The sequence below is a fragment of the Apteryx mantelli genome, chromosome 4 (genome assembly GCF_036417845.1).
Source record: "Apteryx mantelli isolate bAptMan1 chromosome 4, bAptMan1.hap1, whole genome shotgun sequence".
NCBI lineage: Eukaryota > Metazoa > Chordata > Aves > Apterygiformes > Apterygidae > Apteryx > Apteryx mantelli.
Genome location: NC_089981.1, coordinates 72114393 through 72138845, shown reverse-complemented (window position 1 = coordinate 72138845; position 24453 = coordinate 72114393). Strand labels below are relative to the sequence as shown.

At 37.3% G+C, this 24453-nt stretch overlaps 1 protein-coding gene across 5 annotated transcripts; it reads right to left on the bottom strand.

Annotated features, from left to right (window-relative positions):
- Window positions 1-7235: 7235 nt before the first annotated feature.
- Window positions 7236-24453, bottom strand: CPSF2 (cleavage and polyadenylation specific factor 2). 5 transcript variants are annotated; one of them, XM_013940690.2, is made up of 15 exons: window positions 24196-24453; window positions 23301-23486; window positions 21656-21815; window positions 21459-21564; window positions 19723-19852; window positions 18494-18609; window positions 17827-18014; window positions 17064-17354; window positions 15840-15940; window positions 15314-15514; window positions 14493-14645; window positions 12390-12615; window positions 10239-10538; window positions 9134-9268; window positions 7236-9017 (listed from the first exon to the last, which is right to left on the bottom strand). In XM_013940690.2, exons 1-15 carry the CDS (start codon window positions 24327-24329, stop codon window positions 8925-8927), a joined length of 2520 nt encoding a protein of 839 aa, XP_013796144.1. In that variant the 5' UTR covers window positions 24330-24453; the 3' UTR covers window positions 7236-8924. The 5 variants fall into 5 exon arrangements, with proteins under 5 accessions (XP_013796144.1, XP_067153048.1, XP_067153049.1 ...); XM_067296947.1 differs by having other exon boundaries at window positions 23301-23481; window positions 24196-24306; XM_067296948.1 differs by lacking the exon at window positions 24196-24453 and adding an exon at window positions 23597-23671.

Below are 24453 nucleotides of genomic sequence, written 5' to 3'. Positions count from 1 at the left end.
CCTATAACACTTTCTCTAGCAAAATACAGTAAATAACAAAAATTGGAGTTTGACCATAATGTAATGACTGCAATTTGACACAAGAGTGCAGAAAATTCTCATGATTTATTTCAGCTTTATCTGTTGTAATTTTTAGGGGGTGGTGGGGTGTCCCTGCAGATTTCCATTTGTTTTATCATATATACCAAACTCAGTATTAAAAAAAATGGGTTGCTATTGCTATGCAAATTGTTTTGTTCAGATTCTTTTTTTCAAAAGTTTACATAACTTGCTAAGGAATTCATGCTTTAAAAACATACATATGCAAAGCAAATTAACATTTTCTGCAGGAAGTTCCAAATACCTGCACAAAGGGGAGTTGAAGAAAAATGTTAATTACCCTTTTCAGTGGGGTATCAGAAGTAAAGCTTTAAGTTACTTGAAGATTATTAGTGAGGACAGTTTGTTCAGATACAGAACACAAATTTGCAACACAAAAATATCATTGTTCAAATTACGGGCTTTCCAGAACAGAGATTTGATGAAAGGCACAGAGACACACACATCCTTCTTTTCCATACAAGCTTATAACCACACTGAGCAATACCACTGATGCCCCGCTTTGGTTTTCAAAGCTCATTTCAGTTCATGCCTGAAATAAAATGCATGCCCAAGGCTCTGAAGCACAAGTTTTATATTACAGTGCTATAGGTACTACAGTACAGACACAGAAGAGAAGGAACCTGAAACTAAGGAAATAAAAGTGGCAAACAAGACACACCACACAAACATGGCATATGTACAAATTAGCTGTTTTTATATGACCAAATAGGATTGGTATTCACTGACATTAGCCACATCAGTGTTTATTTCTGGCCAGATGTAGAGTGGGCAAAAACTGCCCTTCTGAAAGGCAACTCTTAAGATAGGTAGAAAGATACCAAAGCAGCATATTTCTTTACCATTCCTCATGTTGTATGAGGTCACAGCAGAATAAAGTCAAAGAAAACACTTTCAGTGTTGCAGTTTCAGCTACTGATTGTACTAGAACAGTTCACTTCAAGTTAGAAAACTGGTGAGGTAAAGGTCTAGTCATTTGAACTGTTACAACCAGCAGTTAAATATATTGTTTTATTGTAGCATATATCTACTTAATCTCACTTTTAGAAAGCTAATATTAGAAAGGTTGCATGGATGACAAAGCTGCAGAAATATGAATTCAAACTGCTTTTAAAGTTAACCTTCCAAAAATAACTTCACAATACAAATAGGTTTTCTCCTTAAAGATCTACTAGTTATCCTCATGTTGTAAGTGTGCATCTACCTTCACAAAAATAAGATTCCAGCATTCATTTTTGAAGGTTTGGGCTATATACATGATTTCTACTTTTTTCAGTTTAACATCTTCTTTGTGCCTGCTCTGTACAAGAACCAAAACAGTTTAAAAGTAATTGAAGCATCAAGCTTTTTGTCCCATCATAGGGCAATAGCCTATGGGCACACCATAACTCAAAGCATATTTTGAAAATGTGAAGAATTAATGAAAACAAAGCAATACCCAAAAAGTAATTAAACCCCCATTTCACACAAGAACAAAAGTAGCATTTTGACACTTCTAGAAGAGAAATCAGAATTCATAGAAATTCACTACTGAATTTCTACGACAAAGACAATGTTAACTATTCAAGATGTCAATTCACAGAAACAAAAGCTGGGCTGAAGTCAGAGGGACTGCTGCCATCAGCTCCAACAGGAAGAGGATTAGGATCATTGTTTGCAATATTAGAGTGTTTTTTGACTGTAACAGAAACTAAATTTAGACCCTGTTGCATAAAAATACTAATAGCCTTAACACTTTTAATCAGTATAAGAGGTTTAGAGATAAACAAATGATTTAAAGTCTGTTTTACAGGGCATTTGCAATATTGTGCATTAGTAAAATCATGGAGATTATGAAAGAAATACTGAAACATAATAAAATTACATAAAATACAAAAAGCTGGCTATACAGAGTGACTCAGACTTTGATATCAATAGAAATTTTACCAGGCTACATCAAGAACGGCATTTGTCTCTACAGATTCCTGCAGCACGGGAGCTAACCTATTCAGGTAATGCAATGCAAGTATCTAGTTGGTTCAGAAAACAGCCTGGACTTTTTTTTTTCCCCCCTCCTTTGTTTCTTAGTGCAGTGTTAACTTGTGTGATCCTGCAAAGAGCACAAAGAGCACAAAAATAAAGTGCTTATTATCTTCATACTGTTGCATGCTGCTGATTCATGGCTAGCCAACAGCACAAAACAATCTGGCAGGCTTTCAAATGCCAAGTCTGGCATGGTGATGGACAATATGCTCTGCCAGCTGTGCAGCTTCTTTAGGAGCAGTAAAATGGCAAAAAAAAATTCTGTGATGATTTAAGAGATAGTTCATCATTATGGCTTGCAAAGCACCTGCCAATAATTTATAAAGTACTGACCACATCACACAGGTGGGTTTTTTCCCCCATTAGCAGCTAAAAAAATTCCCTGACAACAGAAGATATGTTAGTGTTGTCCTAATGCAATTAATTACTTTGATAAGCTACAATTGTTGTCCCAGGCATACTGTAAAAATGCGAGATAGGAGGCAATATTGTCATATGGCCCATCTCCCACTCTTTTGAGAGGTAAGCTATACCATGAAAACACTTTCATGTTCACATTCTGAAGCACCTGCAGCGCTTCTACAGACCAGTTACCTCAGTACAGGGTGTGGGGTTTTTTTCTTGAATATCTCATTGTACAATGTTGTTAGAAAGTATTCCTTAAAAGCCTGTTTCTGTCACGACATGCTAACAGAAATAGAAACAAACAAGCCAGAAGGGAGCCCTATGGAGTTTTAGTGATGACCAAGTTCTATCCACATTTCCTTTTTTTTTTCTTCAAGGATCTTCCAAAATCCACTGTATAATTTTACTACATCATTTCAGTATTACTACTGATACAAGGGGTTGCCTTAGAATTATTTCTGAGAAGCTTTACTAGTACAGCTGAAATAAGTGCACTATAAACCTTATCCACATGAAATTACTATTATTTTAGAGAAAACAGACCAACTTTGAACCAATTACTGTAAGATGTATTTTAAAAAGCAAGTATTATCACTGTTCTCTGGCTAGTAACTTCTGAAGCCAACTGTTCTTTCTACAAAAATAGAAAGAGCTAGAGAGAGAAAGCAGTAGCTTCCCCAGATTAGATAAACTGCTATGGCTTTACAATGAACTACAGCTTTAAGCAAACCCTAAGAGACAAGCTTTCAACTTTTACAACTATTGCACAACTTTTCCAACTTTTTTTTCAACTTTAGAACTATTAAGCAGTTTTTCTTGGCAGGAACACATTTGCAGTGATCTATGCTGGCTTTCTCTAGATCAGGGTTCTTCTGATTTACATAGCACAGTAGTTTTCTAGACTGCCTACAGCTCTGTGTCACAATATTATGGTCTACAGCTGATGAGACAACTAAACTGAACTCCTTGCACAGAACGTAACCAAGTTAAGCAGCTACTCTAAGAAGATACCTATGAAGCCATCAGCTTGAGAAACCAACCTCAATTTTTTTTTTTTTAATTTATATGCTGCAGTTTTGGGGAATATTTATTAATCTTATTCTTTGTAATTGACACCTAAATATTACCACAAACTCATTAGATATAACCAAAGGGAAAAAATTCTACCAAATTAACATGCAATATATGATATAGGTTAAGTTTACACATTGGAGATGGGATAGTTACTTAGCTATCAAAGTTCTGACTAGACATCAAATATTATGCCTTTTTTCCTACCTATTAAATGCCAGCAAGGGCACCGTAGCCACTACCACATGTAGAACTCTCCCCTCCTTGATTTCCCTATGTAATTTTTAAAGCCAATTTTAAGAATGCTGTTGTCAGACTTGGGCTGAAGTGGATAGAAAACATTTCTAACTGAAATTACCATAATTCCAAATTTCTTTAGAACTGTGTATGTCCAAAACACCCTTTAGAGAAGTTTGCAGCACTTCACAAAACCTGCATTGAAAATGAGTAAAATCTAATTAAGCAAAACTTTCACGACTGAAATCAAGTATTTGCTCTTTGTTAAAGTTTGTATAGACTAGACTTGTAGTTACCAACTCTACTTTCCGACAGATGCTGAGCTAATTATCATTCAGCTGCTGAAGCACAGATTCAGCTTGCATCACTTAAGAGGATTACACAACAACAGGCAGGTTATTACGGTTTAAAGCTCACGTACTGAACTTGCTTCCTCATAACATTCTGGGCTTCTACGGATCCCTCCTTTCGAGGACAACAGCTACATGGCTTTTTGAAAGTACTACTAAGAAATACAACGATTTATTTTACTCTGTATTACAGTGGTAATATATAATCTATCATAGATAATACAATTTATAATGCACTGTATGAAACATCTAGTTCTCCCATATTTTCATATCTCCCATATTTATCAAACTTGCACACTTTCGCTACATAGCGAAATAAAACATATTCGTCCAGATCAACTAATAGATATTTTAAATACTATTTCTGTGTTCCTCCTCTTGCACTGTGAGCAAGTGTTATGGAGCCGTAGGCGCTGATCAGTTCACCTACCACTGAACTGCAGCCGTTCTTCAGCAGAACTTCTCTGCCAGAAACACTAATATGCTTATTAGAACATGGAAATAAGAATTACACAGATGTAATTGGAATAATCCAGACAGGTCCAAAACAATGCTTTCTTTTATCCTTTGGTCAATACTGGTCAAGCAATATGACATACACTAACAGTTCATAATACATACTGTTTTATCATGCAAGGAAGGTGAAGTGTTAGACTGGCCAAAACATTCCATGAAAAATTTGCCCTGCTGGCAAACTTCACAGGAAATGATTTTCAATAAAAGCCCGAGTTATATAGAGATGCATTGAACTTCCCTGGAGAGAACAAAAATACTCTTTTTTCTGTTTTTTGGGTTTTTTTTTTGTTGTTGTTTTTTTAAGAGGAACACTGATCACATAGGCTTCGGCTAACTACCCAGCTCTGTATTTACAGGAAACAACCCACCCAGAGACTCCCATTCACAAATTCAATTGTAATGACACATATTTTGATCTTTGAATCATATCTCTATTCCAACCAGAAAGATTTTCAGAGAGGTTATTTCAGTATTTCAAATATTTGTAAGGACAAATTTCAAGAGGCAATTTTAAAAATTCTTTTGATGTGTAATGTACTGTTTAATTATGCCATTTTGAACTATCATCAGTTCCTTATACATGTTGTTCCCAGATCAGGACCTAAAGTTCCACTTATTGGAATTCTTTGTCAGATTTAATTGTCTGATCACCTGCCCCAAACACACAGCTCCCTCACCTTTCTTAAGCTACAAAAACATCAGTAACAGCCATGAAACAGAATACTGTGCAGTTTTCATGTCCTTTCAGTAAAGTTTCTTGTGCTGAAGTCTCTAAAAATCTCATGCTTGACCTTTAAAATGTTCTCCCCAGGCAATAAACTCCCCCTTTCCCAACTGAAATATTAATATACTTTGTGTCATGCCTCAGAGTGATCTTGATTCTGCAAAATAAGCGTTTTAGGGTAGAACCATCTACCACAATTACTTAGACAGGCAAGGGGCAGTGTTGGAATCTCTTTGCTCATGAATAGTGTTTGACTGCAATTAAAGTTAGTACAGATATAGGACAATCCCTACCTTTCCAAGGGAGTTCTACCAACAAATAGGTTTCAAATGTCCTCATAACACTCTTATTCCAGTTGAACACAAGACACACTATCTTTCTCTCTATTAATAGCATATTTTGAGAAGTGGCTCTGGTATGTCTAAATATTGCTCAGAGAAGGAAGAGAAAAGATTTTCAGCTTCACCTCACCTCAAGTACATGCTGTCAAAGTAAAGTGATTAAAAATGAGACTGTCACCCACAAAGTTATTTAACTTCAGGGTAAAGCTATATTTAGATAATGGGAACTGATTAGTTTAGATTTTTTTTTCCTTTAAAGAGTTCTGCTTCCACAGCCCCTTAATCTTTGGGATATATTTTCACATCTAGTAAATAGGGACAGCAAGAAGAGAATGAGAGGATTTTTCCCACAAATACTGCCTCTGGGGAGGCAGTCTCTGCCTTTCCTGTGTTTCCAGACCTCCTAACCTCTTCCTAGCTGTAGAAATTGAATTATTCAAGACATTTGAAAGGAAGTATTTTTAAATGGCCAGTAATTTCCAGAGCTAAGTTTGATTGTAAGTTAATATTCTTGCCCTCAAGAGCCATAAAGCAAAAAGTAGCTGAGGGAGTAATACTCCCTATAGGATTTTTATTATTAATGGAGAAAGTGCACAAATCAGGAAATACAGCTTACAGCCTGTGGTAGCATTGACGTTTTGTGGAGGTGAGGGGAAATGAATCTCCCTCATTTCTGATAAAAACAAGAACCAGATTAGGAACTCCAAAAATTATGCACAGAGAAGGTCAATTTTTGTTTAAACAGAATCACAGTTGAAAAATCCCAACCAACTAAACAAAAAAACCCTGTGATAATCCAGAGAATTGAAATTATACTAAGTAAAATTCACAGGAACTTGTTTCAGATCCACAATGCTTACAAGCAATGAATGCATAGCCAAGGAGCACACCTGCCCAACAGTGCAGAGGCAGCCAGTGATATGTTTATTACAGATGTCCTGTATTCCCCCTCATCCCTCTGACCACCACAGCAGTCTGCAAACCCAGCTTTTCCCCAGGGCCCTGGAGGTGGGATGAGTAGCATTGCCCTGTGTGTCCTCCACCTTCAGCTTTCTCATTTCTCCAAGATACTGGTGGGGTAAGAGGCAGCAGCCTGCTAGGTCTGATTTCAAGCCACATTCACAGCAAATAAAGAGCAGCTAGCCATTTTGCCCACACTTCAGCTTTTCCCCTGGTGAAGGCACTAACTTGGGGTTCTCCTCTTCACCAGGAGGACACACAGGAATTCAGTGTTCACTACCACTAGCCTTTTCTTAATCTTAGCTGCATTTGAATCAATAGGTTAAAAGAAAAAAAAAAAAAGTAGAAATGCAGATAGATAGCATGATCACAAGCATTTCTTTCTTTAAAACCGTACTATTTTCAGTCTGATATCCTAAGGGTTTTTTTTTCTTAATAATACAATCTATATAGCCACATGTGATCTCTCCCCAGCCCAAGCCCCCAAGGTAAAAGTTAAGGCCAATATGATTATGTACAAAATAACTCACTTTATAAAAGTTCATTTGTGTCAACAACAGAAAAGTAATACAATGGTATTCACCAACAAGCATCCCATATCAAGTAGATTTACATAAGCATTGCTACAAAATAGCTACAAAAAACAGAGCATTTCTAAGCAGTTCTGGCTGCCAGTATAACTGAAAATAAACACTTTTCTAAACTGTGGACAAAAAAGTGTTAAGCTGTTTAGTTAACCCTAGCCAAGATTTTTTGTGTAACAAAATACATACTCTCACTCAACATCACATTTTAAAGTTTTGTTTTTAATACCTAGTTCCAGCAGATTTTTTTTTTTTTTAAAAAAACAAGGACTTCAGTTTTAAGTTACTACCCTAAACAGAATAAATAGTCTGTAGATCAGATGAAAAGAACTATTAGTCAAAAATGAGTTGCAAAGTAAGGTATTTTTCCAGTGATAGCCTATAGGGCTATATTTTGCCACTTGTCAAAAGATTTTATTTTAAACATACACACATAGACCATATATTACACTGCTGTTGTATGTAAAAACAAGCAAACAACCCCCACACACTCCCCAAGCATGTAGTTCACATGTGGATGTGGAAAAAGGATTAAACAGACTCTCCAGAGGCCATTAGTATGCATAAGTTCCAACAATATTATCTCCTCAACCTTCTGAGAAATTAAACCTCCCAAAATTGTGCTAATCTTCACAAAAAGAAAGGCCAGTTCCTAGCATCAGCAACTAAAATACATTAAATCCCATTGTCAAAACATGCAGCTACTATAAAACCTGGCACAAAATCATTAAATATATCACATGAACTCAGATTTCGAGATGAACGATCTTCCTGAACTCAGCTCATTGCACACTGAACATAAACAGCAATACATAGATGAAGGCGTTAGTCCTTGAAAGCATTAAAATCAGAACTTGAGAGATTTTTATAGTTGGCATAAGTCTGCAACAGCTAAAAGTTACAAGTTCTATAAGCTTTTACAGAGTTACTCTGAAGCACACAATTACTAGATTTTAAACTGTTTGACAATTTTCTCCAGTTTTCTCTCTTTATAAGAGTACCTTTTTAAAGTCATTTTTTGATCCTGCAAACTAATATTTCATATAGTATAAGAAATGCTGTTGTGAAAAAAAATCAGTAAGATGAGGCAGCTGCAACATTAACATGCACCCAGATTAACACTAAGAGAAAGTTTAGGTAGTCTAACTTTCAGTGACCTATTAAAAGCTTACTTTAACTAAGGGGACTCTTTCCCTAAAGGCAACAAAAAACCCTACCCCAACCCACCCACAGTTCCCATTCTAATTTTGTTTTAGAAGAGAAGAATTACTTTTATATATTCTGTACTCTTTAGCATGGAATCTATCAAACCAAAATATGTCCTAATTGAATCTTTCTTGAAGAACAGTTGATAAAGGTAAAAAAAACTCAGTTATAATGTTTCATGTGGGAGACAATAAATCGTAATGGTTTGAAAGTCAGCAACATGGAACGTACCTACAGATTTGTGCAGAGCAACAGTAGCAGTTATTTACATGTTCAGGGTAGTTAACTGTCCATTATGAATTAGTCTTCCCCTGTATAAATTAGAAAACTAAAAAAAGTCAAAACTGGGAAGACAGAAATTCCCATTATCTTTTAAAGTTCAAGTAAAGATATCTTTGCAGCACTTCCTTTAGACAATAGCATATTGCTCATATAAAAGGTCTCTTATTCTATAGAAGTCCTGACAGAGACAGCCTTCCAATCCAATGCGTCCTGTTTCAGTCTGAAACAAAAGACATGTTTCAATTTACTATCTTTACATAAATGAGATGCTTAACTTTCATTTAAAATATACACAATGGATTATTTACTGAAGAGTTTAAGACACAGAACACCTACCCTGCGAACAGCCACCAGGTTGTTGCACACAAGCACTCCTCCTACAAATTCTGCTTGAATACCTTCCCGCAGAAGAACTTGCTTGAAGTCAGACAGTCTTGGCTCATTCATAAACACAGACTGATGTCCAAGAACCTTTAAACAATACACACAATTTTAATAACTCTGCTACAGCCTTACACTTCTCCAGATCTCATTATTGGATTGGCAGCAGCATGGCCTATGGACAGGCTACAGGACTGTAAGTTAGAAAATTGGTTCCATTTCTGTCACTTGCAGCAAGACCTTTGCAGAATAGGAAGACCTTAGAAGTCATCCATTAAGCAAAAGAAAGACTTCCTTCTGTGTTCACGCTGAAGACAATTGTAAAGCTGCCCCTGAAGATCCCTCTTGCAAGTCATTACATGCCAGGGACAGAGCTGCAGCAAGCAGTACTGCTGGCAGTACATATTCCTAGGACACTTGTCATAAATCAGGACAGCCTTTACAGCGCTCTCCCAGTTTATCTAGCTCCTAGAACAGACTACATTTAGGAGTGTGCAAAAGCATCTTAAAGTAATACCAGGATTAGAAAGCATTTTATTAATTCACTGAAAAAATAAAATAATATCTACTCATACATGCAAAGTATTTTCATTTAAGAGTGAAGATAGAAAGATTAAAGAAATGAACTCCCAAGCCTCTACTACAGAGGCAGATACGCATGTATCTCAAAGATGTGTATTTCTACTTACAGTATATGAGGCATTTTCCACAGCATCAACAAAACATACTAAAACCCAAGAGAGACTAAGCACCAACTGGCTTCCAAAGCCACAAGTACTAATTACAAATATGAAACAAGTTACATTAATTGTGATCTTATATCCACAACTAGATGGTAACTGTATTACGCTAGGCACTTAGACACAAGAGAATCCTCACTACAAAAAGCTTAAAATCTGGACAAAGAACAGTAGCATCTTTAACAAAGAGAAAAAACAAACAAGAAAACCCAGTTTCAGTTAGACTTTCATTTGAACAAGATCACAATATCAAGCTCTAAGAACTAGAAAAAGACATCTGAACAAAGAACTCAAAATCCAAGCCAGTAAAGTTTCTGTACCTCATGAGGTGGCAGAGGTTCCAAAGTAGGAATGATCTCACTCTCCTCACACATTTCCTTATCATCATCACCAAACAGGCTTTTCATGGCCTTTTGTTGTGCAATGACACTGGAGTCTGAAGAAGGCATATCCACTTGTATCTCTAAGTCTTCATCTTCCCTCAGCTCCCCCTCTTCCAAAATAACTCCAGTGTCCACTTTTGAAACTCGCATGTCCAGAACACCATCTATCCAAGCCAACTCAGCATCTTTGGCTTTACAGAACTGAAGGGAGCTGACAAGAGAATCTTTTAACCTGACCTAGAGTGCACAAAAGTAAAAGCACTGTTGATTTCACAGAAAATGCAACAGATCATATTTCAGAGTCCTTACTCCAAGCTTTAGAAATTAGCAGTTTTCCTCTCAGTGTCCCTCTGCACAGTCTTGATTCATAGTCCTTCAGGGAGGGAAAGGAGGGAATCAGTATCATCAAGGCAAGATGTTCAATGCTTACAAAATACAATGTGTGTAGCCCTCATCTTACTACTTGAAAGTAAGAGAACAGCAACTTCTTTTTGTGCTAGTTAAAATAAAAAGAACCTTTACGACTACAAGCTTGAGTTAAACTTACAGTGAGAGCAATCAATTCCCTTTAAAATCATCTGAAATATTTTTCTTTGTGGCCAAGGAGTTCCTCAGTTGGCCTTCGTAAACTTAAGGGAAGATTTTTCAGATACATTCAGGTGAGCGAACAGCAACTCTAAATTCCAACCCTATACGCAAGCAGTAATTAATATTTTATTGTAAGAAGGGATTTTGTAAAAATCAGATCTTAAGGGATTAAAACATTAATTTACCCTGACTTATCTGGCAAATACCAAGATTTTAACCCCATTAGATAAAGCCCTACCCTGTAAGCCTGCTATCCACATGAGATTGTGCGGGATCCCAGTAGCAGCATCAGGGCTGCAACTGTATGAAGGATATTGCAACTGATGAAACTACATTTGCTGCACAGTCCATCCATAAGACACTGACATTTCTGATGCCTCACATGTCTTTTTCCTAATTCAATGTCTCTAAACTACTTCATCTGTTCAGAAAAATTCAAGCAGAAGAATAATCTAATTCTATGCAGAAGATATAATTTTCCCTTTACAAAAATAAATAAATAAAATATGAAGCTATTAAAATTCTATTCAGAGAAATATTTTGCAAAAAATCAGAACCTTGTCATTCCTTATAAACTAAAAGCTTAAAAAAGCTTAAAAGAAAAAAATAAACACAGAAAACACTGCTGTTTTAAGAATGGCAGAACAGGATAACTTTGAATAACTGGAAATTTCCACTTCTACAAAGTTACAGATTTTGCTCTGGAAGAAAATAATTCTGCAGAAGTACCTCTGCTTCAACAGTTCTACCGATGTTTTCCTATAACTTCAGCCATTAATGTTTTCTTCCTTTTTAAACCACATGTGAGAGACTCTCCTCCAAACAACTTCAAAAGTTTAATCTGGGACATAATTTCCACGTGTTTCACTCAAATTCTCCAGGTTCTCGTTTAGAGCTTAACTAAGAAAATGAAATGCAATACATTATCACGACCTCACTTTCTAAGAACCATCACCTTATTTGGGGGGGGGGGGGGAGGTGCGCCACGGGAAGGGGATGGCTTTATTCTTAATTTTTTATTTATTTTTAAGTTAACTGCTCCTAGTTTTACATGTTCATTTTTAGGCACTGTTTGGATATGAAGGATCTCATGCACAGACTTTTTTTGTTCTTTAAGGCTCTTCTTGAGTTTCCAAAAGCAATCATAAAATGGAAGTAGTATACAGCGTGCTTCAAATATAGTCATTAGAAATATATTAAGAATTCAGTAAAGCAAACTGATGTTCCCATGGACGTGAGCCTTGCCTTTTGCACCATGAGTAAAACAACATTAATCTCATGTTTAAGTTTTTGAACACTGCTTATAAATAATATTCACTTGAGTATAACAAAAAAGTTTACCCAGGAAATAGAAAAGAACTACTAATGTCTTGATCCCACAAAACTGAATGTACACACATAGTATATTTCTTCTTCTCCCAAAAATAGACAGCCGGTCTGTCAATATAGCTCTACTACAGTCCACACTACTTACACAAGTAAAAAATTTTAATACCTCACCTGGTAGATGTGAGTTTCACTGGTTGCATCTACAGTTTCATGTAGTTTGGGCACGTAAACTTTAATATCTTTTCCGCCAAAAGCTCTGCAACATTCTGCAAGGTCCTGACTGGCCTCAGGCGGTCCATGGACAATGATCAGCTGTCTTGGTTTCATTTGGTTAATGATTTTTTTAATTGAGTCACCATCTGAACGTCCTTCATAGTCAATATATGTAACTCTAGCTCTAGTTTGAATTAAAAAGAATAACATTTTTAATTTAAAGATTAAATCTTTGAGTACTTTGAGTTATTTTATTTAAAATAGAATATACTTTAAAAATATTACACATAAGCAAAAGGTGCCAGCACAAGGTATATTTCACAGCTGCTTAGCCATGATAGATCAGTAACAAAATACAGGACTGTCAAATATCAGCATGCATGTATAGCTTAACACTATAAATTCTCCAAATTCACTTAAAGTTATTCAAAACATCACATAAGCATAGATTGTATCTGAACAAGTTCAATCTTTTCTAACAAAATATATACATTTGAATAACTGTGCTGACACACTGTTGCATTGCTTGCTCTTTGTCTTCCAGCCTCCCACCTGTCCTCATCACATTGGGGAGGAACTGTAAATTTCTTAAGAGTGGGAACCAAACCAGATTCTGTACTGAGCTCCAAAGACTATAGAGTCAGTCAACCAGGATTAATCCGAAAAAAGAAATTTGGACGCCTTCCCGCTTTCCTAATTCCCAACCAGCCTCTTACCCGATTTGCACACTACCCATGCACACTACACCACTTTAAAACGGAGGCAGACTCATGAAAGTCTAAGACTCACTGGGTACATACAACAGCTGCATACAATTCAGCATGCATACAACACTTTCCCATTAAGAATTCTGCAGAGATCCCCATATCATACCACCTTGCCTTGCCAGCAACAGCATCTGCACACACTGTAAGCATCTTCAAACACTCATCTAATATCAGAGACTTTGGAGGGCTGATCTGGGAGATGTGTGGAGTGGAATTCTCCCACTATCCCTTTATATCACACAGGTAACAAGCAGAACCCAGAGAAAAAAAAACAGCATGCAAAATACCTGAAATACTAATTAACACCATGATAGCACATTTTCTTATTAGCCCCTCTAAAAAGAAAAACAAACAAACCACACTACACACAAAGAACTATCCTCCTGTTGCATGAGGAGTAAATGAATAAATGGAATCACTACCCACTGTCACAATGTTAAAAAAACCCACACTTTTAATTATTTTATATTTCTCTTTATAGTTGGAGAAAATAAAACCAGGAGTTCCATCTGCAAAAAAAAAAAACTTTCTGAATGTGAGTGACCAATAAACCCCTACAATATAAGAAGGCTCAGAGGAGATGGGCAGGGCAATATGCCCATGAAGCTCAGGGAAGAACATAGGGTGTGACTGACCACAGCTGTTGCAAGAAAGCCGACTATCTCAACACAAAGGGGACCAGAGGGTGGCCTTTGTTTTAGATAAACAGCTGTGTCAGTTGAGTGAAAGAACTGGTTGTGTGTTTCTCCCCGAGTTAATCAAGAATGTAAATCTCTCCCCGAGTTAGCCACACCAGCATGGGGGAAGTGTATACCTGGCTCAGCCAAACAGTATAAAAACCAAACAACTAACAAGAGAAGTTTGAAGAGAGCAAGAAGCTTGAGCTGGTTTCAACGCATGTATTTCTTCTGAGCAACTGGGGACACCCAGCACCATGACAGTGAGCACAATATAGAGACCAGTGACGGAGATCCATTTGCATTGTGACTGAACCGTGTATTGCAATTGCTTTATTCTGCTAAGTGCAACTTATATTTGCATTGCGACTTCAGTATATTGCTGTATCACTCTGCTAAATCAAAAGTCCTGTGTAACAAATATCTTCAAATAAGTAAATCTTATATTACACATGACACCCTCCACACGTGGAATGTCTAAAAGAAGCTTGTCAGAGAGTATTAGACTAACACTGGAAAAGAGACAAAGCAACCGAACACTGGCTGTAATGCACCTGCCTTCTCATCAGCACCCTCTTAGCCATAAAATTACTTAAAAGAAGAACAAAGCCACTCACTTAATTTCCATGGATTCTGTTGCTGAAATACATTTGGTAGGAACATCTGATAAATCCTGGTCCATAGGTTCATCTCCATTTGTTAAACCAGATTCTAATTTACTTTTTTCTTCTTCTGTTGCTTGAAGTTCTGGAACCAGAAAATCCTCAGGTCTATAGGATGAAAGGTGTTTTGTTTTTGAATTGTCTTACAGTAACACCAAAGGACTACATATTATAGAAACAATGCCTACCATATTACTACTGAGATGTTTTATAAATCAGTGCCAACAGTTTTATTACACTTGCCTTCAATATACCCACATATAAATAGAGCTCGTTTGGAAAAGATCACCTTTGTATCTTAAAAAAAGAATCTGAATATCTTGTAGAACACTAGCAAATGGAGGGATTTTAGCAAGCATTTCATATATCAAATAGGGCAAATATTGTTAGCTTTTTCTAGGATAAATTACGTTTCTTCTTAAATACGTATCATTTTCATAAATTTATAATAAAAGCAGGAATAAATCAGGCTAAAAAAAGAAAGAGTATTTTTACCTTCTCCCTTATAAAATAAAAACAAATAATTGCCCAGAGGCAGAGCACATTCTAAAAAGGTCTGAACACAGGCCAAGGACCAGCACTGTGCAGTTTCAATCCTATCACAAGCCTCCCATGAAACTTAGTGCAAACTACCTTAACTTTTCAGTTACCATGTTGGAAGAGCAGGTAATAGTTTTGCAGAGCAGAGATAATACTGATTTTAAATTATTTTTACTTTTGAACTATTGTATAGCTACTCTATATTAGTAAGCATTACTACTGCTTTTCCCACATACTTGATAATCTCTCCATATTCGTCCCATTTAATTCTTTCCTCAGGAGCTGGAAACATGGGATAAGACTTCTTTGCCTGTTTGAAGAAGCTTCCTTTTCGGCTACCTTCACCTTTCATCATCAAATCATGTTTGGTCTTATGTACAGTTGGCTGATCAATATCCTCTTCAGCATCGCTCTCATCACTGGAATCAATATCTGCCCTGAAATGACATTAAAAAGGCATTTTCTTTTCGTGTTTAATATTATATAAACACACTGAATGGGAAATAACAGTCCACATAACACCGACCATTTTCAGCAGGATGAGGCCAGTTTATATATCTGAGAAAATGCTCACAGCCAAAGAGCAGACAAAACAGGTCCATCATAAAAACAAATTAAAGACAATCATCCAAAACTCCTGAATGCCCTCAGGCAAGCCTATTATTTGTATTTATCCCTGTACATAGTTGAACCAGCAGGTTGATCACAGAAATCTCAACTCTGACAATAAAAGCAGAATGCAGCAATAGCCAGTATACTTACTCCTTAGACTGTTCCAACTTCTTAGCTGCTTCTTTCTTTAGCTTCTCCTTTTCTAGGTACTCTTCAAGTTCTTTTCCTTCCAACTTGACACGTTTTCTCAACTATAGATAGAATAAAAATGAGTATTATTTTTGAGTAGCTGACACAGCTTTAATACTTTTCCTATGTATTGCTGATAAGGTAAGTACCAAGAGCAAGTACAACTCATTTGTCACATAAAAGACAAAATTTTGCAAACTTGTGCACCTTGGCATGGCAACACCATAACAACATTAGAAAATAGTAGAGACTTCCTTAAGAAAAAAAGGAATGCTAAAAATATTAAAATCGATCAATTTACTTTACAAAAATTCCTCAGACAAAACTCTTCAGGAATCATCTCTTGTTTCAATAACTGAACAAGGCAAAGCTGAAGTTACACACTCAGATGAGCAGTGCTTTCCCACTCTTTCTGATTGGGTCACTAACATCAAACAAAAACAGCTTGGCAAAGTCTAGACTAGCAGGCAAAGCAATAGTTAAGTTTGGTTGCTTATTTTTCTGCAAGTCAAATTAGAGGCTAGGTCACTATGAATATTGCTGAATTCTAGTAATGGTGTATTCACTGCAATCCTATGCTTTTACCCCAAAAACAAAGAAAGCTGCATTGTCAGGAATGAAATTACCACTGAGATCAGAAGGCTATACACTCCCATAGATTATCAGACCAAAGCAGGCACAGGTATTTTAATTGAAAATTTGAAAGCATGACTAACATTTAATTAACTGTGTTCTTTTAATTTCTAGCTTTCACTTATTTTTCTAATTCTGGTGGAATATATTCTACTCTTTTGACTTGATTCTCCCGTCACCCAGAAACAGATGATTTTCCATCAGGAATATTGTTATCTGCACATCAACTGCAAGCAGAATTTTTTCAATTATAACAAAAAGACAAAAGTGTTGTCTTAGTATAAGTATTTTAAAACAACTACATGTTCATGTCTATGGAGTATTAATTCCGCCACATCACCAAAAAACATTTTACAAGTTTCTTAATATAAGTACTATTCTCATGAAAATTTATCTGCAACTGGTTAAATATGCAACATACTGATTTCATACGTCCATTTGCCACTAGAAGTATTTTCAGTAGGCCAAAAACAAAACTAAATTCAGTTTTGATCACATTCCCCCAGATGGACCACATCAAGAAGTCTGAGTTACAATGAGAAGAACTCTTACCTCAATATCTATAACTTTTTCAGAAGGATTATCAATCAGGAACCGTGCTAATGTTCCGGGTGTAGTGCGGTACGTTAAAATTATAGAGTTTTTTGAATCCTGGCACCACTGAATGAAGAGATCTCTAGAAAACCCACACTCTAAATCAGGTTGACTAGCAAGAACAACTTTTGGACTAGGCACTCGAGCCAAATCAGACAGACTATGACATAAGGAGAGGTGGCGGAACTGAAAAGGATTGTTTCTCTTGTCTTCAAAGCACCTCATCAGTTTGTCACTCATCCATTCAACCTAAAATATGTATTAAAAAATAAGTTATCTATAGGAACATATAAGTTCTAAAATTATGTACAAACCTGGCATTAAGTACAGGGATGCAATATGCACATTTACATTAATGTTTTTACACATACTGAGAAAACAAAGTGTAAATAGCATAGAAACCGGTACTTTACGTTCTCTTTTTAACACCTGTAGCCATGCTGACAGCTCTCATGATAAAATAAAAACAGAAATCAATATCGAGAAGCATGCCCAGAGTCATGCTTTGACTTTGTGTTACTTGATGAGACAAACACCCCTTCCGGAATAAGGACAAAACCTGGTACTTAGCCTATTTAGCCTTCTCTTTAACAGTTTAAAAAAAAAAAAAAAAAAAAAAAAAAAAGAGAGAGAGAGAGAGAGAGAGAGAGAGAGAGAGAAACAACCTGCTGTTGGATACATAGCCTGTTACCCTTTTCATCGTTACATTTTCAAAACAAACCTGTGATTTAGAGAATTCCACTACATTGTAGCTGACGTTATTCAGAAGTGCTAGTGAGTAGACTCCTAATCCTGCATCTTTCGTTCTCCATATCTGATCAAGAAGCTGAGCAAGTTCCAGAACTCTGCCTGCTGTATCCACAGCTATTAATACATTTCCATCACCTCGTAATGTCTCCAAAACATTAGCTGTGGAGAAAAAATAAATAACAAAACACCTTATACTTTGAACCATAATTAAAACATGACGCTTTTTTGCTATACTCCACTAGCAACCACAATCAAAAGAAAATTGAACTCAGAAATAAATTAAACTTTAGGTCTCAAAACTGTATTACTATTTTCTTTTTCCCTTTTTTTTTTAAAACTCCATTTTCCTGATTTTTAATAACGTGATGAGGAAAGTTATTTTAAAATCTCTCAAATCAACCAACACTAGGCTAAAATACACAGTTTTCAAATAAAGTTAAAAACATGGTGCAAATCACTGTTCTTCTGAAAATGTTTTACCCACAGGATTAGTACCATCAGAAAACAATAACTCAAAGTTTGTTAAATTTTAATGAAGAACCTTAATTTGGATGCTAATGAACTGATTATAGGAAAAGAATTTACAATGGCTAATAAAACAGGTTATTGTTATTTTGAATCCCAAACACAATACATACTCAGCAGCTGTTCATCCCTTTGCTTCCTCCTAGGCTGTACGTAAGTGGCATTAAACGAATCTGTAATAAGCAACGAAGGCCTGCTCAACATTTCCAAGGAACATCCATTCAGATGGCTGTGGAAAAAAGGCAAACCTCACTTTTTGCAGTTCTGTTTTACAAGGAAAATAGACAGCTAACTTCCAGATGTTTACATGTACAGAAATCACACTCAACTGCTGAAGAATAGAGTCTCACATATAAATGAAGGAAAGAACTACTTAAAGAAAGACTCCAGGTCAAGAATAAGAGGATGTTCAAGAAAAGTCAAAGTTTGATTAAATAAGTAATTGCGAAGAGATTAATGTCTAGCACAGATACCTTTGTTAAACTGAGTATGAATAAGAACAGTGGCAGTTTCACACGTTTATTTTTTCTACCTTTCTCTCATTCACTGAAAGCTTTTTTAGTCTTATTTAAATTTGGCTTAACACAAAATATAAAATGTATTAATGAATGTTAACCTGAAAAATTATCTTACTTCAATATTTTCTTGGCCATTTCCCTCTTAAATAAGCATGTTAAAGAAGGAAAATAAGGCATGGGAAGTTTCACAAGTTCTTTGTCTAAGGTAGAATAGGTGCTTTTTTCTCAATTTTTTACAAGAGTTTAAAAGCAAAAAGCTTCCCCAATCTAAGTACCAGGTAGTCTTATAGATGATTTTGTCTATTAGAAATTATTGCATGTTCTATAGCACCCCAGGAATTTTTCCTAAAAGGTAAATGTTGTGTCCCACCCTTAAATACAATTATGATACATTAGTGTACTCCAAATTCATATCCATCTTGATAAGCTGAATTTTATACACTTTAAAGGTTTCCTCTTCCCCCCTCCCCCCTTCTAAAGCAAGATGGTTCCTGAGAAGGAGAAACCAGGATAAGTAGTAACTTCTCTTTATACACAGCAAAGAATTTCTGTGTTGTTTTCTTTCTTGAAATGGCAAGAAATGGTTTTCCAAACTGCAAGAACAAATGTTTCCTGCTTCAAAATTACAAATAAGTAAATCTGAGGGGAATGAATAAACCCAAAGCTGATGTGTTTCAAATTGATTAATCTGAACAAAAGAGAAAGTAGTGGTCTTATGATACCTGGAAAGGCACTGCTACTTCCAAAACTGTTTATCATGTACTGCTAAATTACGCACACCTAACACAATATGCAAGAAATATACTTTGCTATGTTGAACGTACATCTCCCTCTTGTGGTTGAAATCAACTGCATAAACAATTTCTTCCTCTCCATCTTTGACGATCTTCCAGATTGTGCCTCCTATCATGTGACCAGCTGGCAATGGTGTGATTGACAGACCATGTCCTTTGCCTATAAAAAAAAGTAGTTTTAAAAACTTTCAATATTTCAGGAAGACACACATGCACTAAAATCTGTTTTTCTAAATACAAGACAGTAATTTTAAAAAATTGAACATCAAAACTATTGGAAAAAAGTCAAATGAAGTATGAAAATCAGTAATCTATCCCTCCTTCCCATCTAACCAATAACTTCATAACATTAAAACTTTTTTTTGCAATTCACTTCTACTCTGCCTCCAGAAAGAGAAATTAAAGTGAAAATCACTTCTTCTCTCCCCCTCTCACCAGTTCCTAGAGGTAGAGCTGCCCAGCTGCTGTAACTACAGACCTAAGCAACAGCAAATTACATAACAAACATAACATACCAACACAAGTGCACCGGTGAGAGGCAGGCCCCTCTCCCGTACAATCCAGAATATTTACTATATCATTCACTGTCTGGGTACTTACAAAAACACATATAAATTACACAGACTGGAATTTCACCTGAACAACAAACATGCAAGCTGCAAAGAGTTCCAGGAAGGGTGTCTGATGTGCTGCAGCACAAGTCAGGGATGACAAATCTTTTCAGCACCTAGTGATAATTTTTAAAGCACTGTTTCTCCTTGTTATTGGTGCTAACCTTAGTCTTTGTCAGTATCAAGCTAGACCACCCATGACAATTACTCACTGTCATTGCTGTATTCCCTCAGTTTGCATAGGAGTGCACAGCTTTGGCAAAAATTAACACACATATTATCTTTTCGGATGCATCTATCAAGTCTTTTTGAGTCACTTTGATTAAATATGGAAAGAGTAAGGTGTTATAAAATAGTAGTTCACTAAACCACTTACAGGATGTAAAAACTAGCAGCACAGACAGAGTTTTACTACAAAGTTAATACCCTGAAAAAGGGTCAGCAGCCTTTCAAGGATGATTTCCCATTTCTATTTTTCTTTTTCATATTACACGGCAAGTAGTTTGGCAAGCAACATTCAGGAACTGGGAGATGATGCAACTCAGACAAGCTGCTGGTAGTCAGACTAAGTATCTTTGTGCAAGACCAGAACTTCCATTTCATTTTGGTCTTTAAACTCAGCAAGAGCAAAAAGCTGCTGATTCTCAGAACGCCACAGTTCTCAACATTAAATCATACTAAGTACTATTCAAAGTCTCCCAAGACCTCCTTGTTAAATCATCCAAACACTATAACTTAATATGGGCAACCTATTCATCCTCTGAAGAACCTTCCCTTTTGCTCCCGGTTACTGAGAAGTTGTCAAGGTACCTACCACTAGGCATGAGTAAATGCTTTTTAGAGACATAAGCAAACTCCAAGAAAAGTTAGAAAAACCACAAGAGAAAAACAAATGCTTCAACAGGCTTTGGCATAACCTCCTCTTCATTACTTAAAACAGAAATTCTACCCATTTCCAAATACAATTACTGAGGCAAATCTTCAGCTGATACAGAGCAACACAGTCCTACTGTGTCGGGCTGTGTTCAGGGCTGAGAAATACACATTCAGAGACCTACTCCTTTTTAAAAAGTTACCTTAATTTGTAGTGAAAGGTAACAGAGCCATTAAAAGATAAGTCACTTATTGAAACTTTTGCTGACAGAGCAACTTTACCTTTCAAGTTCACAATCTGAGAAAACTTCAGCTGTTGTATTTTGTCAAAGGCTGCATCTACATCATCCAACGTAAAGAGAGTGAAGTCTTCTGTATTATGGCGGGACTAAAACAAATAAGAAATAAAGAATATTCAAGAACCTGAGCATTCTATCATATCAGAGATTTTGTTTATGAAAATATCAATTTAAACATACCTGATAGAGATCATACATAAACATCTGTCCCATTTTATATACAGGAATAGTTGCATAAATGGCGCAGTTTAAGCCCATTTTTCCAACTGCATACGGAAGCGCACCAAGATGTAGAGGGTCAGGATGAGAAAGAAGAACAGCATCAACCTGGTGTACATGTCTACAAGAAAGAGACAACAGAAGGAGCTAGTGAAAAGATAAGTCTGGATTGTGTTCTATACTCCCTATTACAGCTGTTTTGATAACAAGTACACAATCTGAATGTCAAATGAGAAAATATAAATCCCTCTAAATCTAGAATAAAATTTTTAAAAACATAATTAAGAAAAACTACAAATACTTCCAGACATTCAAGAAACATAAGAACTTAAATATGCACTCTGAAAATGTAACTTCAAGGCCAGGTCACATAATAGCTCTTGAAAGTTTCACATCAAATTCTTGACCTATCAACACCAAAAAGTACATTAACTGAAGGGCCAAAAATATTTTCAGTGCAAAGACACATTATAAACTGTTCACACTTCAAAAACTGGTTACACATTAATCCAAAACAGACTACAGCTGTTATTCAGATGAGCAATGCCAAGTAAAAGGACTCAAAACTCAATAAACCTTAAACTGATACAGATGAAATCAAAATGTTTCTTTAAAACTGGAAAAGGTCAAAATTATCATTTAAAAATGATACATGGATTTTTCTTATTTTCTTTTATAAGATGGTTCTTCTTGCCACATGTTTTGTAAAACAAGAACTCAAAAATTTACTGTCTATCATGATTGAAAAACATGAAGCCCTGAAACAGATGCAACAAGTGAAAACAGAGATTGGGTTGACAGACTCAGAAGTCTAGCTTTTTGTTCCCTTGGCTAGCAACAGAAGCACCCACCATTCTTCTTGATGGACATTCTTCCTAAAAAGGAGGTTTAATTGCTTCTCAGGTAACACACTTAACAAAACTTTAGAAGCTATCCTTAGTACAGGATAATCCTCAATTAAAAGACTTCAAACATTACAAGTACGTTAATGCTGAGAAAAGTAAATCTATAAAAATAGCATGACAAGGCTTAGTTTCTTTCAGAAATTCCCATCTTTCAGGCCTAATTCTGAAAACAATGTGTGCATCAGGAAAGCTCCTCACTGTAAACCTGCAGAAGTTCAGTACAAAACTCTAGACATGTTTGTTTCTTTGCAGGCCTGGGACACTAACAGAAGCTTTCCTCCAGACTGACAATCCATTAAACCTGAAACAGGAGGCAAAAGCCAAACCACTTTATCTTCAGCTTACCTGCTATGAGAATTCTTTTATTTAAACTTAGTTAACCATTCTATATTAGTTAGAGCCAAGTTCCGTCTCCCACAAGCTGAGTTCTGTTATGTTTATGAAAAAACAAAACATCCAAACCAAAACAAAACCAGAGGAAGTTTGAGAATTACAGTTACTAGATGTGACTCATCAACTCACAAGGAAAAGAAAACTTTTTACTGGAAATGTTTTATGAGTCATTCCTTTCAAATAAAGGATATTTTCAAATAAAAAAAAGGAACAATTTTGGATTTAACATTTTCATACATATAAAAGCAAGTGACATTTAAAAAACTTCTGAAAAGAATAAGACTTTTTTAAAAAAAAAAAATACTTACTTTCTTAGCGAATCAATAATATCCATAGAAAAGTTTTCATCCCAGCCACAGTCCAACAGAAACCGAAATTCATCTACTTGCAATAGATAGCACAAGGCAGATTCCTCCTGCACCCCTGAAAGCGTGGTTAACTTGATAATCGATGTCATTTTTCTCTCCAGATGTTTGATCTCCAGAAGAACTATTCTGAATGAGAGAAAAAAGCTTTACTAGCTAATCCAAAGGAAAAGTCTGTTTATTTAGATCCATCTCTAACTTCTTAGCTTTCTGAGGACATGGAGGAAAATGGTTTTTACCTATTATCTCAAATACTGCTGCTGGTTTTTAAGCTATTACCCAGCTTTTAATCCGTCACATTTTAAACACGGGAAAAAAACACTTTTTATTTGCCCCAAGGGGATGTTTTTAACCTAGCAGCACAAGCGTAGGGCCTTTGTCACCCCTAGGAGAAGCCGCCGCTAGAAGCGGGGCAGTGCGCAGTGACTCCCGCCTCGGCCGGGCCGGGCCGGGCCGGGCCGGGGGGGGGGGGGGGCGGGCACGGGCACCGCCTTGCCGGGGCCGCAGCCTCTCCAGCCCGGCAGCGGCCCGAAGGGGAGCCCAGCGCGACGCGGGCCGGGGGCGCCGCTCGGCGGCTCCCGGCCCGCCGCGGGCGCCTCCCCTCACGCGGCCCGGCGCCCCGGGCCCGCTAACGGCCGCCCGGCCGGCCCGGCCCACGGGGCGCTGAGGAGCCGCGGCGCCCCGAGCCCTGCCGGTAACGCGCCGCGGCCCCGGCTCTCCACGGGGAGGAAGCGGGCGCGGAGAAAGGGGAAAACACAGGGAGGGGAGGCCCGCAGCGAGCGCGGGGGCCGGGCCCCAGCGACGCCCCCCAGGGCAGGGCAGGCGCGGCCGCCGCTACCTGCTCCACGGGCCTCGCCCGAGCCCAGCGGGCCGCGCGCCCACCACCTCATCCGGACGCCGCTCCCTCCGCCATCTTGAGAGGGGCGGGGAGAGGAAGGAGGAGGCAAAGTGAGGGGTGACGGGCAGCACCATCGCGAGGCGGCCCCGGGGGGGCGACTCCTCCCCCGCTCCCCGGGCCGGCGGTGGGCTGTGCCGGCCTGCGCGCTGCGCCCGTTGCCCTTGGTCTGGCCGCTGCGCGGGGCCCGGCGGCGGCGAC

Excerpts from the sequence above, each read along its gene's own strand:
- CPSF2 (XM_013940690.2), bottom strand. The coding sequence starts at position 24,329 with ATGGTGCTGCCCGTCACCCCTCACTTTGCCTCCTCCTTCCTCTCCCCG. Across the intron at positions 23,487-24,195 it reads GGGCGAGGCCCGTGGAGCAG|AATAGTTCTTCTGGAGATCA; the intron begins GTAGCGGCGGCC and ends TCTCTCATTCAG. Across the intron at positions 21,816-23,300 it reads ATTATTGATTCGCTAAGAAA|ACATGTACACCAGGTTGATG; the intron begins GTAAGTATTTTT and ends TCTTTCTTGTAG.